Source organism: Gopherus flavomarginatus, chromosome 5 (assembly GCF_025201925.1).
Source record: "Gopherus flavomarginatus isolate rGopFla2 chromosome 5, rGopFla2.mat.asm, whole genome shotgun sequence".
Taxonomy (NCBI): domain Eukaryota; kingdom Metazoa; phylum Chordata; order Testudines; family Testudinidae; genus Gopherus; species Gopherus flavomarginatus.
In genome coordinates, this window is record NC_066621.1 from 6,033,518 (window position 1) to 6,048,992 (window position 15,475).

At 47.3% G+C, this 15,475-nt stretch overlaps 1 protein-coding gene across 2 annotated transcripts in view; it reads right to left on the minus strand.

Moving 5' to 3' along the window:
• The window catches only part of NUP160 (nucleoporin 160), a 55,076-nt gene extending 40,002 nt beyond the window's left edge, over positions 1 to 15,074 (minus strand). For both annotated transcript variants that reach the window (XM_050956671.1, XM_050956670.1), the window contains exons 1-11: positions 14,978 to 15,074; positions 14,248 to 14,356; positions 13,344 to 13,554; positions 11,542 to 11,764; positions 10,861 to 10,939; positions 6,065 to 6,179; positions 5,532 to 5,690; positions 3,720 to 3,797; positions 3,343 to 3,440; positions 2,329 to 2,413; positions 979 to 1,047 (exon numbers count right to left, since the gene is read on the minus strand). In XM_050956671.1, the coding sequence (XP_050812628.1) occupies positions 979 to 1,047; positions 2,329 to 2,413; positions 3,343 to 3,440; positions 3,720 to 3,797; positions 5,532 to 5,690; positions 6,065 to 6,179; positions 10,861 to 10,939; positions 11,542 to 11,764; positions 13,344 to 13,554; positions 14,248 to 14,356; positions 14,978 to 15,074 (1,323 nt within the window). The remainder of the gene's footprint in view (positions 1 to 978; positions 1,048 to 2,328; positions 2,414 to 3,342; positions 3,441 to 3,719; positions 3,798 to 5,531; positions 5,691 to 6,064; positions 6,180 to 10,860; positions 10,940 to 11,541; positions 11,765 to 13,343; positions 13,555 to 14,247; positions 14,357 to 14,977) is intronic.
• Between the last annotated feature and the right edge of the window lie 401 nt (positions 15,075 to 15,475).

Here is a 15,475-nt window from a genome sequence, read left to right on the forward strand (position 1 = left end):
CCACCTGGCTACCTTCTGTTATGGGTCTGATCTCATCGGTCACCTCTGCTACCTTGTCCACACACCCAGCCCTCCCTGACCGAGGCCAGCGAGCTGTCAATATCATTTCAGACCTCTGGCTGCTTCCTAAACCCTCCCCACACTCCCTTCCTTTCCACACCAGCTTCCTGGTAGTGAAGACCAGGTCCGGCATGATCTTCCACTGCCCCATTCTCCCCCTCACCATCCTCTGCTGCACCTCATACTTTGCCCTTGAAACCTCCTGCCTGCTCTCTTTCCCATTCCTCCATCATCCTCTGGCCATACTACCTGCTATCCTTGCCTTCTCCTCGGGCTCTTTTCTCTCCACATACAAGAACATGTAGGTATGCCCTCATCCACAGGACCCTAGCGTGGACCCTCCTTGCAACATGCTGGGCAGGCTGCATACAGCCACTGTATAAACATCCTCATCTCAGACTGTTCTTCAGTCACCATGCCCAGCCTTCACCCTTTCCAGCCCATAGAAACTGCTCTCGCCGCTCTTCCCACCTCAGCATCCTTGGGACCTTTCACTATTATAGCCGTCTTCCTCCTCCCACTGCCTGTACTTTGTGGTGCTATGCGCACGGAGAACTAAGCGCCTCAGGGCAGGGAGCCTTCATTGTTCTGTAGCCCATCAAGCACACCTACGACACTGTATAAACACAAATGCAGCTTTTGCAGGCCCAGATGTTCTCCTGTACCGAGAACTGGTCAGTTCAGATGACGTGAGGCTGTCAAGGAGCAAGTTACGCATCCCTTCCCAGACCATCAGCAAAAGTTAGACTCGTTTAAGGGCTGCTCTAATTTATGGTGACTGGTCTCTGTGGGGCCTTATGCCAACGGATAGCATGCAGGTCAGCTGAGAGTTCTCCTCGAGTGACCCCATGTCCACTTTGTGCAGCCACAAGTGGCACAACGTGGAACTGAGGGAGCACAAACGGATTGTTTGCTAACCTGTAGAGCTTTGAGTAGAGCAGCATTTGTGAACCGACCAGGCATGAAGAGAGACTCCAGATAAGTTTCCTGTGAAATAACAAAATGGTAATTCAGAGAAGCAAATTTATTCAAAGTGATGCAGGCTTCTAATTACAGTTCATCATTCCAGGCTCCTGGAATTCCACATCTCTTCTGCAGGAGCCTGCTAACAGGTGGCACTGTACACTACAGTATTACTGGCCTTGCAATGGTTTATTCTGCAAAAGGACTCTGACAATCTGAAACCCAGCATAGATGGTCTAGTCTCACACAATGAGGTAAGTCACCCACAGAATGCAAAGCAGCCAGACACACACTGCAGGGATGAACTCCGCAGCGAACAGCCTGAAAGGAGACTGCAAAGAAGAGGCTGTCTTTCCTGTTCGTGGGGGCAGAAGGCAGCACAGTTCCTTAGTGTTGGTAAAACTGAGGGTTTGGTTTCATAGCACCCCTTAGACTTCAGCATCCCCTAGAATTCAACACCCTCTCTTTCCGTCCCACCTGTATCGTATGCAATGAGGAGCAAGGAGCACCTTCAGGCTGCCATGTCTAAGTTCTACTCCCCTTCCCATGGCACTGGCAATTCCTGTGTTCCCTTCAGTCCCATAAATGTGTCTCCTCCTAGATCACCTTTTCAGGCCTGAGGAACTCACATCCTTCCTTTCAATCTCCAGCTGCCCTAATTCACACTAAAATCCCTAATTCACAGCAAAGTCCCTTGCTGTATCGAATTCCAACTCACTGTCCCCTCTTCAGAGTTTTATGCAACTCTGCCCTTGCCTATACCTCAGCCCTCTTTTCTACCTCTTCTGCGCCTCCTCAGACCTCATCACATCCACTAAGTAGCATAATGCTTCTGCTCCCTCACCCTCATCCTTAGACCACTCCATCACATTCTCATTCCTGCTCAAGCTGGAAATCCATGTTTGCTCTAGCCTCTCAATCTGCCTTCTTCACAGCTCCTGCCATCAGAGGCAGCTATCCTGGATCATTCTGCTCACTGATGTCAAGCTGTTTTACAAATCTCATCTTGAAAGACTTTCTCCCTTGCTTATAACAATTTCTGTTCCTCCTCAACTGCTGGCCTTATGGCCAGCTTAAGTGTTTCACACCACTGTCATGTATACTATGGGTCTGTTGTCTCATTCAGTTCTGTGAAGCTTTAAAGATACTGTTTGTATAAAAGGACAACATACAAAATAAAGTTATATCACATACACTGCTCTGTCCCAACCATCTTTCTACTTCTGTCCCCTGCAGCAAAAGACAGAAAGGAAGCTAGGGACACAGCCCAAGTTACTCCTGGTTGGTATTGTATTGTCCACTCACCCTAGGGTCTTGATCATCTCTAATAGTCACTTCTTCTTCCGGCAGAGGCTGCACAAAAACTTGGTTCCACTGGCCTGCAATATTTCTGAGGAGAAAAGAATTTCCATCCGTCATGTATGCTCAGTCGCAGTGAACACTAAACTCTCTGGTAATTCTAGTCTGAAGTGAGTTCAACTGTAGTAATCACAGATCTTAATTCAGTGCTGGTCCAGATGGGGCATATGGTAGGATAATCTTAACCAAGACGACTAATGACTTACATACAAGTGCTACATCCTGATTTCTGTTTACTCTGCTGTCCAGTTAACCCATGGCTATACCTAGCCAGCTATCTAGATTCTTATCCCAAGCTCATCATTATGATATCATGCTGTGGCCTCCCTTTGTTTTACTGACGTGTATGTAGAAATGGCTGGATTCTGAAACTCTGCCCAGTTAGAATTAATGGCAGATTCATGTGCCTAAAGTGAAGCGGAACACTTGTAACTCATTCTACCTCTACCCAGGCATTTCAGTCAGTCAGTCCAAGGGCCCAGATACAGTGTCTACTTGCCCACCTTCACAAGGCCAATGAATAAACTAATATCTTTACTCACTGGTCCTCCAAACAATTCCTACTTGCCCCAGATGAATATGTAAAAGTTGGCAAAAAAGTGTGAGGAAGAAGCTGGGAGTGGCACGGATGTTCCCTGTGATCATCTAATCATGCCAGACTCTGAGTTCTTAACCCTGCTTACTTTCTATCACAGCTTTAGCTACTATAATAAAGAAGGGTTAAAAACCTAAATAACCTATGTTACAAGGAGAAAGGAGTGGACAGACACCACACGCCCTGGGATATTAAGGAAATTAGCCAACAGACAATGAACTATTTCTGAAAAACTGAGCACAAGTGGATAGGAAAGGAAGCAAGTGGAGGGAAGCAAATGTAGGAATGATTTTAGCAAACAGTAATAGTGACCGTTGCAATTGCTACCCCAAAAGGTTAATCAGTAAAACGGGAGGGAGACTCACTGCTCGAAGTTGATGTATTTCACAATAGTCTGATTCTCATCATCGTGCCAGAGCGCCCAGATCTCAGCTGGTGTTAAGGCAAAATCAACAAGCGTCTCCTAGGAGAAAAAGATAGCATGGAGACTTGATTAACACACCAAAAATGCAAGTGACGTTTAAACTTAGCTCTCAGTGGGTACAAGTGCATAAGCCAGAGAAACATGTAATGTTATTTTGTCACATTTATAGGAGCAAACCCAGATCCTGTTTATTCTTACTAGAAGTCCCCAAGCTTATATTCGATTTATGGATCTGTACACTTCTTCCAGCGAGACTCTGCCCACTACTCATTTTATACCCCACCCCACCTCCCCAAGGAGTGTAGCACTGGCACTCACCTGAGAGGTGAATAGCGAGGATATGTAGTCAAGACTATAGCGGTTACTCTCAGTGCTCACCAGCTGGAAGACACAGAACTGTACACATGCACAAGGTAAATCAATGGCTGGAAAAGAGCCATCCTAACTAAAATAAAGATGCTATCAAAGTGACACAGTAAAACTGTTCTATTCAGGTTCTTATCCCACACCCATCACGGCGTTATCCAAGCATCTGATATTGAAGTACTTTGTTTTGAATCTTATGATTGAAAGAACTAGTGCCAAGTAGTGCAAGGCAGCGCATATGATACTAAAATGCAATTGCCTCGCCCAGAGATGCTGCGCGCACACACAAACAGCTGTACCACTTCATTCTGAAACCCTAAGTACTCGGACTGGCTAAGAGAGTCCAATCCAAGCAATGACTATTCATTCTAAACTGTGTAGTGAAGATGTAAACTCTCTGAGGCCGGGACCACCTGTTTGTTCCATGTCTGTACAGCGCCTAGCACAATGGGCCCGGGTACAGGAGTGCAACGCCTCCATGCCAGTACAATGGATATTAATGCAAAATATAGCACTCAACCCAGGTGCTGCCAAAGTTAAAGTGACACATTCAACTAAAGGCACTTTGTGCAGGCGGTAAGGGACCTACCGATCCATACTCACCGAGGGCCATACTCATAGCAGTGAATGAGTGTGCGATGTAACCAGTGAGCACACAAATAATTTAAAATATACTCATCCTTAATTTAAAATACTGACTGTAACCATAGTTCTAGAGTGTTCCCAAAAGGAAACTGGTTGACAGATTGCAGGCGCATTCTGTATATATCTGTCCTCTTCATTTCGGTTCTAGCAAGATATTTAAAAATAAATGCTGCATCCCTGCCTCATTCACCGTGAACTGAATAAGGCAGGGCTCCTACAGAGATTATTGTATAGGAACATAAGTAAAGACTATCAAGATGCACACACCCCCAAGGCCCAGAGTTAATGCTGTTGGATCATTTACACACTTTTGGCAGCTTTACTTTACAGCCTTAAGGTTTTCCTCCTGGGTACCTGGTTGCTGGGAATCTCCTAGATGCCTTTTTGTCACAAAGCACCTCCCCAGCCCCACCAGAACACCCAATGTGAAACCAGTTTGTGCATCGTTTTATGCACCCTGAGCATGCCGTTTACAATGGTGCTTGGCTCTAAGCACTTAATATGCACATTCTGCACTCTTTCAATAGTTAAACATGGAGTGAAGGAAGTAGGGCTCCCTGATTACCTTAGTTACGCATGCCTGCGCAGCCCTGATTTACACAGCTGGAAAGTAGATTCCCCACACACAACAGCAGCTCACTAAAACTCCTATCTTGAATCATTTGAAAACCTCCATAACTGGACTAAATCAAAACCAGCCTCCACACGACCGTTTGCCCCACGGTTTATCACCACATCAAACCTCAAATCTCTGCTCCCAACTCACTACAGCTGTTTAAAAAGCAGTGCAAGAATTTGTTATAAGGGTAATGTCACTCCACTCTACCCATTCTCAAAAGTGAATCCCTTTCCCTCCTCCTCCGTTTCCCGAACAGCAGACCCACTGGCAGACACCAAACATGGAAAGTTCTACTCCCAAAGACTCATGAGCATCTTGCAAAATGTTTTGGGATGAGAAACGCTATTCAGAAGCTACTATTCCATGCAGTGCATGTTAGCAAATGCTCTCTTTGCTATTATGTACCACCCTATATGCAAGCTCAGAAACCTGGGTGCATCCCAATAATTCACTGTCTTTGCCTAGAATGGCAGCTCTTGAAGGTTCCAGTCATTTTGTACCTGTCCTCGCTTGGGTGCATGCATATAAACACCAAGGTAGAGCCCCAGTGACTGCGAATAGGCCAGCTGCAATCGGTGTCCCGTTCCAGCAGCGAGCCTCAGGTCCTTATTCACAGGCACGAACTCCAGCAGATCGGCTACCATTAGACACATTTGGTCCTGCCCAGAACAAAGACAGCAGACAAGCAACACAAAGGAAGGTTAGGGGTGGAGCTTTTCCACCTCCTGTCCTTTAATATGCAAGTCCAGCAGCAGTTCCGCACCTTCTCTCGTAGCTCACCTTATCTTGGACTAGCCCCAGGTCCATTTTTCCCCTTTATTCTCCTCCCTATTTCTTCATGTTCCCTGAAATCCTGCTACTCAACAAACTCACGGCCAGTTCATAGAGTACCACTTTAGCCAAGTCTCAGAATCACTGCTGGATCAACAGCCCATCCTCTGTCTCACAGCACCTCGATATCATCCATGTGGTGTAACTAGCCCTGAATCATCCCCATCTGCAAAGCAAATCACAACCCAAAACACTCACTCACTTTGTAAGACCACATCCTGAGTTTGTGATCCTGGCAGAGTGCGAAAAGGAAGGCATCATGCTCAAGGCAGTGAACGGAGAGGCTGACAGGAAGGTCTGAAGGGCCTTGGTCACCTCTGAAAACACAAGTAGTAATTCAGAATGATTTCATTGAGTATTCACTGCACTGAGGGGAGGAAATCTCTGCACACACAAGACAGTGAGCTCCCTGTCACAAGGGGCTTACAGCGTAATAAGTGAATAATTACTCAGATTCAAATGTCAGAAGGGATAGTTGTGATCATCTAGTCTGACCTCTTGGATAACACAGGACAGAGAACTTCCCTGAAATAATGCCTGGAGCAGAGCTTTCAGAAATGCATCCAACCTTGATTTAAAAATTGTCAGTGATGGAGAATCCACCACAACCGTTGGTAAATTGTTCCAATGGTTAACTACTCTCACTGTTCAACATCTACATCTTATTTCCAGTCTGAATGTATCTAGCGTCAACTTCCAGTCACTGCATGGTGTTAGGCCTTTCCCTGCTAGACTGAATAACCCACTATTAAATATTTGTTCCCTACATAGGTACTTAGGCTGTGATCAACTCACCTCTTAACCTTCTCTTTGGTAGGCTAATAGGTTGAGCTCCTTGGGCCTATCGCTATAAGGCAGGTTTTCCAATCACTTAATCATTCTCATGGCTCTTCTCTGTCCCTCTCCAATGTATCAACATCCTTCTTGAAGTGCTGGACACAGGATTCTAGCAGCAGTCACACCAGTGTCAAACACAGAGGTAAATAACCTCTCTACTCCTATGCGAGATTCCCCTAATTATGTATCCAAGGATCACATTGGGCCTTTTGGCCACAGAGTTGCACTGAGCGCTCATGCTCAGCTGATTATCAATCCCTCCAAGAAAAAATATCTATCCTGGGAAGCAATGACTGAAAGAGAGTCCCTCATCCTAAGTGTGGCCTACATTCTTTGTTCCTAGGTGTATATGTTTACATTTAGCCATATTAAAACACGTATTATTTGCTTGTACCAGTTTACCAAGAGATCCAGTTTGCTCTGTATCAGTGACCTGTCCTCTTCAAATTTGTGTGTCACTTGAAAACTTTCAGTGATGATTTTACATTTTCTTCCAGTGTTATGGGGTAAAGCCAAGAAGTGATCCCTGCAGGACTCCATCAGAAACACACCCTGTTTCATGATTCCCTATCAGCTAGCTAGCTTTTAATCCATTTAATTGTGCCATGTTAATTTTATATTACTGTAGCTTTTTAATCAAAATGTCATGTAATGCTGTCAGACCACAGGGGGAGAGAGTGCAAACTGAGGACAGTAACAAGTTACTTAAAACATTTAAACACCTCTATCCTCAAAAAGTCATCTGAACTTGCCGATTACCATCCAGTCACTAACTGTCCCCCCTTTGGTGACGCGCACAAGGATGCATGCAGGCTAACTAGCAGCATTTTAACACAACATACGTTTCAGGAATCCTTGACATGGGAACGCTTTACTAGTTGTACTGACAATCTCCCCATGCGGGGAAACACTTATTCTGACATCTTACCAGTTTAGCTTAAACCTCTTCCTCAAGAAACAAGCTAAACGGAAAAGAGGCATTCTTATGTCAGAAGGAGACTGTCCTGATCGGGGATTATGTCGGGATAATGGTATCATTTCAACTCACGCATAAGGCTATACCGCCAAAGAACTTGCCCTTGTAGACCAGGCCGTGGATCCATTCAATTTGGCTTCATGGCACAGAGACAGCACTGACGGCAATAGACAGGTCACAGATCTAGTACTTACAGATCTAACAGATGCCTTTGACACTATTTAACATGAGGTGCTGCAGACTGGACTGCGAGAGCAGGCAGGAATAGGTGTGGCCACAATAGAGCCTTTGTGAGAGAACCCAAAGGACTGGAAGATGCAATCTCTCTTCCAGCACAATAACTCTCACTTGTGATCCCATAGAGCTTATGACACTCCTCTTGTTCAAAAGAATGCAGGCAGAAGCCAGCAGCAGAGTGGGGAATATCCGGTTTATTGCACTGAATGCAACATGTAGGATTACCTGCCCTGCGGCCAGGTGGCGTACGTGTGCATCAGTGTAAGGAACTCATGGCCCTAAGAGATCGATTATGGTCTCCTGAGACCAGAGTGGCTGAACTGGAGATAAGAGAGAGACAGAGGTACATAGATGAGACTTTGCAAAACACAGCAAGGTAGTCCCACCCCCTGTGACAGTTTCTGCACTGTTGAGGAGGATGAAAGTCTCGGGGGAGGAGATCAAACTAGAGAGGGAAACCATACCACAGTTGGGACCCTCCCTCCAGATGATGTCATGGTACCCTCTCACACTGAAGATACCTCTCCAGAGGACAAGATCCCAGTTATTAGGGAGAGACACATAATAGTAATGGGGGACTTGATCATTAGAAATATAGGCCGGGTCTACACTGGACTAGACACGATAAATGGACCTTCGATGGATCGATCTCTGCTCGCCAATTTCCGGTAGTGAAAACATACCCATAGATAGCCAGGTCTGTGATGATCAGGAGACTCTCATGGTGAATTATCTGCCAGGTGCAAAGGCTGTGGATTTTTCAAGACATTTAGATAGATGTATGTACAGTGCTTGAGGGGAGCTGATGGTCATGCTACATGTAGGTACCAATGACATAAGAAAAGGTAGGCGAGAGGTCCTGGAGGTGAAATTTAGTCTGGAAGGTAAGAGATAAAAGTTCAGTACCTCCATGGTGCTTTATCTGAAATGCTTCCAGTTCCACATGCAGGGCCAATTAGACAGGCAGAACTGTAGAGTCTCAGTGCATGGATGAGATGATGGTGTAGGGAGGAGAGTTTAGGTTTATTAGGAACTGGGGAACCTTTGGGGAAAGGAGGTTATACATGAAGGATGGGTTCCAGCTTAACCAAAATGGAACCAGATTGTTGGCATGTAAAATTTAAAAGGTCATAGAGGAGTTTTTAAACTAAGGAGTGGGAGAAAGCAGATGGGTGCAGAGGAGCACATGCTTCTGACAGACACATCCCTTAGGGGAGGATCTATTAACAGGGATTCTCTATATCCTACAAAAGAGGAAAGGATAGAAGCCGATACAGTACAGGTAGGAACTAAAGAGAAACAGTCAAATAAAAAGGAATCCCATTTAAGTACATCACATGAAGGCAAACAACTAAAAAGTGACAAATTTTATAAGCACTTCTATACAAATGTTAGAAGTCTAAATACGAAGATTGGTGAATTTGAGTGCCTGGTATTAAATGAGGATATTGACATAAGAGGATAATCAATGGGACACATTAATACCTGGGTACAAAATATATAAGAATGATAGAGTAGGTTCTGCTGGTGGGGGAGGGGGGGAAGGCACCGAACAAAAGCATAGGTCAAATATAGTAAAAAACTTAAATGACTCAAACTGTATCACAGAATCTCTACGGATAGAAATTCCATGCTTGAATAATAAGAGTGTAGCAGTACGGATATACCATGGACTACCTGATTAGGATGGTGATTGTGAAATACTCAGGGAGATGAGAGAGGTTATAAGAATAGAAAACTAAATAATGTGTATATGGTATGCCCACACCTTGAATACTGCATGCAGTTCTGGTTGTCCCATCTCAGAGAAGGGCAACAGAAATGATTAAGGGCATGGAACAGCTTCCGTACCAGAAGAGATTAAAAAGACTGGAAAAGAGATGACTGGGGGTGGGGAGGAATATGATAAAGATCTATAAAATGACTGATGTGGAGAAAGTGAATAAGAAAGTGTTATTTACTCCTTCATATAACACAAGAACTAGGGATCACCCAGTGAAATTAATAGGCAGCAGGTTTAAAACGTAAGGAAGTATTTCTTCACACAACACACAGTTCAATCTGTGGAACTTGTTGCCAGGGGATGTTGTGGAGGCCAAAACTATAACTGGATCTAAAAAGGATCAGAAGTTCATGAAGAATAGGTCCATCAATAGCTAGTGCATGTCCCTAAGCCTCTGACTGCCAGAAGCTGAGACTGGACAACGGGGGATGGGGATCACTTAACTGCCCTGTTCTGTTCGTGCCCTTTGAAGCATCTGCCAGTGGCCACTGTTGGAAGACAGGATACTGGGCTAGATGGACCTTTGGTCTGACCCAGTATGGAGAGTCTTATGTTCTTATGAAAGTCAAGGCAAGAGGAAGTATTTTGAAGTGGTCAGATCCATATTGGCTCCTTAAATTATGGGGAGCTTCCCAATGGTTGTCAAAGTAATCTGAGGTCTTACTGAACTTGTCCCCCCTTTCAGATGCCCATAGAGTAGCAGTGGCTAGGAACACCTTGTCCTGTCTTCAGTTACCCAAGAGATTTCACCTATTACACACAAATATGGACCACGGTGATCCATGCATCTGTCACCATTAGATTTCTGGAAAGAGAGCATATTTGTCATCCTTAATCTGCACTGGCTGCCAACTCACTCCTGGGTAAAAGTCCAGGGGCCAGTTACTAAAGCAACGTGTTCATGGAGATCTCAGCCACGCAGATCCAGAGGCAGCACAGTAAAATGGACTAATCCAGCTCCTCACTCCTGATCCCAATTTTGTCACTGTGACTCACTGTGTGGCCTACAGCAAGTTCCTAACCTCTTTTTAAAAGTGCTATTTCAATGCTGAGCATTACCAGTGCAGTGTGTTTGTCTACCTTTGAATTTACCTGAATACAATCCACGGGCTTCCATGCAGGGCGTTAAAAGAGAGAGTCCTGTGTGTTACATGACATCACTAACCTGATAGCAGTTGGCATCCAACCTGTAAGCAAACGTTGCATCACAGAGCTCTGCTTCAGCTCCACAACTGAAACTATCCCTGAAAAAAATGCAAATGAAACTGCTCAGCAATGTGCAGAACATCATTTGCTGCTTCAACAAGCATGAATTATCAAGCATTTTGGGAGTCAGGTTACAATAAGCACTCAAGACAAAAGTCAAAATCAAATGAAGCCCAAAACTGAAATAGGAAGGGATGCTGCAGGTCAGGACTGAGAGGCACTGACAAAGACACGAGGGGGAGTGTGAAGTCTGTACACCAGTGGCTCTCAAACCTTTTTTTTTTTTTTTTTTTTTAGCTGGTGACCCCTTTCACATAGCAAGTCTCTGAGTGCGACCCCCCATATAAATTTAAAACTTTTTTATATATTTAACACCATTATAAATGTTGGAGGCTGACAGCTCATGACCCCCCAAGTAATAACCTCGCGACCCCCTGAGAACCCCTGCTGTACACTATATCCACTATATCCAGATCAGTATTAATCTAATCATGGTCATCCTTCACTACGTGTCACCTTCTATACCAGCATGAAATGGCTGTTTTTGCATAGGCAGGACAATCGGTGAAGGTGTGAGAAACACTAACACACGCTCTATAAATACATACTTATGACTCTATACTCTACTCTCAACTCTTACCGTGCCCATCATGAGGGGGTAGCTTGAGGACAAATATTCCTCCTGAAGCAGACGGCAGAGCAAAGAGAGCCTCCCCATCACTGCTAAGCCAAGCTGCTGAAGCAGTGGAATTAGAGGCCAGTCCAGGAATGGAGGGGATCATGTGGTAGTTTGAAGGGTCCCTAAAATTAACTTTTCCAATATCTGTAAATACAGACTGCATCTGGCCCTCTGTTATCAGCTCCTGTTAGAGAGAGAGAGAGAGAGAAAAAAAAGAGTACAAGTCCCAAGAACACACAGAACTGTTAGACTAGAGATACAAGGAACTGCCAGAGGAATGACAAATGCATAATCTCCACTACTGGCTTTTACTTACTGAGAAAAGATCTTTTGATGCAAGTTCTCTGATCACCTAAATTTGGCTCTCTCATTTTTAGCTGGCAAGGGTTGACCATTTAAGAGTGGATCTCAAAGTGTAAGTAGATTAGATAACTCTGATTCATTGGTGGACCTACTCTCCCTCCCAGATACATGCCAGAATCTTGGTAACACCATCACAGTTCTGCACAAGTGCTTTGCATCCCACAAAATAATTGGAAGATCCCACACTTCATGGCTTATGTAGGCCCAGCTATACACTCAGCTGGGCCCCTCACCGCCCCCCTGGCCATGCCCAGCTGGAAGGACCTGTTCATGGCCAGAGTTGAGAGGCAAGGGACTCACTAACCCTAACCTAAATGTCATTAACTCTGCATCCAGAGTGACTCTGCTCCCCTCCCACAGGCCTCTGTGAAGTGACTCTCTCACCTCTGCATCATGAGTGATCAAATGGGGATTTTAGTGAAAATTGGGCTTTTCCAGTTTTCCATTTTCACCTAAATTAATAAGGTTCTGCCCTTTGATGTCTAGAATACCCCCAGCATTTTTGGAATTGATCATGTGCAGTTTTCAAAAATTATCAAATTTCAGACTAAAATAAGGCAGACATTTTTATCAGGGAGAGTAAATAACCATTGCAACAATTTATCAAGCTCATGGTTGATTCTCCATCACTGGCAATTTTTAAATCAAGATTGGATGTTTTTCTAAAAGCTCTGCTCTAGGAATTATTTTGGGGAAGTTCTCTGACCCATGTTATCCAGGAGGTCAGACAAGATGACTATAATGATCCCTTCTGGTCTTAGAATCAGAGGCATTTCTGTCTCTGAGTATAGCACAAGGCTTCACTTGGCCAATGATTTGGGATCGTTTGGTTTGGGAACTAAGAATGTGTGTCATATCTCTAAAGGAGTCTCAACCAGAAAAAATTGGGAATCACAGATGCATAGGTGACTACATACATGGAGTCTTTGGGATTTAAAGAAACACCCCGAGCTTGCACTCCTGCTCTACAGCTCTTGAAATGGCAACGGTCACAGATTTCAAACAACTTAGGCCCCAGAGTTCAAGTTCCCATGGATTTGGGTGCCTAGCTCCCTAGGATCCTCTGAAAATCCTAATTTTAGTATTCAAAAAGCAAATTAGCACAGACATGTATTTCACATGTACATGCAATATTTAGTGTAGTATATGTACCACTATTTCAGCAGGTTTGTATACTAAAAAATGCTCTAAACTAGTTTTTAAAAATACAAAAAATGCTAGGTGGAGAAACTACAGGTTTCAGATCACTTTCCATCAAAGCTTATTCCAATAAGTCATACCACAGATATGTTTATGCCAACACCAATCTTTGATTCTAAAAGGTAATTTGTAGCTAGTTTATTAGAATTATTTTCTTGAAACAATCTCAAAGTACAGTTATTTCCACCCAGACTACTTACACTCCTGTACATGCGAGCAGGGTGTGGCAGTACCAGACGGTGCACCGTTTGATTGGTCACAATCAAGATGATGATGAGATTCTGTGTCTCACACACATGCACTCCTCCAGGTAAGAGGCTACAGTTCTGGATTTTGAGCCGAATGGCATTATTCAGGAGGTTTATATCCAGAGACTCCTCCACCAACTCCAAAGTGTCTCCAGAAGTGGTCCTGAAAAAAAATAAAAAAGCTTTTTACGTTGATGATTGTGAGGCCTCTCAGGTCGGCAGTGATCAACACAACACAGGTTTAGACTCACAGGGCAGGTCTACACTGGAGTGGCACCACTGTAGCGCTTCAGTAAAGACGCTACCTACCCAACAGGAGGGCTTCTCCAATTCATGTAGGTACTCCACCTCCCAGGGAGGCGGTAGCTAGGTGGATGGGACCTAGTGCTGTCTACACCAGGGTAGTGTCAGTTTAATTGCATTGCTATGGGGTACGGATCTGTCACACCCCTGAGCAACATAGTTATACTGACCTAGTTTCCTAGCGTCAAAGTGGCCATAGACTCTGCAGCAGGCAGACAAAAGTATCCTGCTACAGGGAGCTATGGGCTTGTTCCCACTATGACTCAGGATCGCCACGCAGCTGTTCATCCCATTCAGCAAAGCACTTGGGCACATCCTCAAATCCGATCCATTGACTTTAAAGGGACCCCTTGCACTGAACTGGCATCACTATTGCCCCCCACCACGCAGGGAAAGAGCAGACCGAGACACTTGCCTCCCCCTAGCCCAGGGGGCAATACCTGCTCAACGGCAATACTCGCCATGGGGCAGGCAATATGCACCCCAGGGCAGGAGCAACATGGGGGTGCCTGGCAGGGTCCCTGATACCCATGAGCCCTCCCCCAGCACTTACCAGTGGATGAAGCGGTTCCTGGTGACTGACACCAGCTGGGCGCTCTCCTGGTAGCAGAACCCGCCAGCACTGTCTGCGTAGCGCCCGGATCCGGGGCCCACGCTGGCACCTGCGGGGAAGGGAAGGGGCAAGTGTGGGCAAGGCGGGGATCTGGGAGGGGAGACTGGGGCCCTCAGGGTGGGCTGGTGGCAGGGGCAACCCGGGCGGGGGGAGGGTGTCGTGGGAGCTTTGGAGGAGAGGCCGGAGGGCGTCCCAGGGACAGGCGGGCAGGGGGTGTCCAGGGACAGAGAGACTAGGCGGGGAGGGGGGTGTCCCTGGGGCAGGGAGGCCAGAGGGGGTGTCCAGGGACAGAGAGGATGGGTGGGGAGGGGGGTGTCCCTGGGGCAGGGAGGCGGGGGGGGGTGTCACGGGGACAGGCGGGCAGGGGGTGTCCAGGGACAGAGAGGCTGGGCGGGGAGGGGGGTGTCCCTGGGGCAGAGAAGGGCGGGGCCGGAACGGCCAGGTGGAGAGAGAAGCCCCATGGGCGGGGAGTCCGGGGGGGGGGGTCCCGGGGACGGACAGGGCGGGGGGGTGTCCAGGGGCAGGGAGTCCGGGGGGGGTCCCGGGGACGGACAGGGCGGGGGGGTGTCTAGGGGCAGGGAGTCCGGGGGGGGGGGGGTCCCTGAGACGAGGAGGGGCGGGGCCGGCCAGGCGGGGAGAGGAGTCCCGGGGGGGGCGGGGATCCCGGTACCTGGCGGGCTCAGCGCGAGCTCCCGGACCCGGCGGCGCGGGCCGCGCTCGGCCCCGCTCAGCTCCAGACAGCTCCGCTCGGCCAGCGCCGCCGCCATTTTCCCTTCCCGCGCGCCGCGCGGCCCCACGGGAAGCCGGGGCCGGGACGGAGGCGCGAGGGGGCGGAGCTACGAGCCCCGCGCGGAAGCGGCGCAAGGACGCGCCCGGTGCCGCTGGGGTGTCCGCTCCGCCCAATGGCGCGGGGCGCCCCGTGACCCCCACGTGGGTGCGCCAGAGTCACCACCCGCCGGGCTAGTTCCCGGCCCGGCCTGGGCGCGCGGCAGCCCTGGCGCCGGGGCCGGGAGAGTCCAGGGTTAACCCAGGGCCAGACGCCAGAGACACCCCCCCCCCCCCGCAGGCCCCGCTGGGCAGCACGTGACAAGCTGGCGGGGGCTGCTCAGAAGGCACGTGGGGCTCTGGCTCTGGCCTGCGGTCGCCTAGTGACCACCCCTGCCTTGCA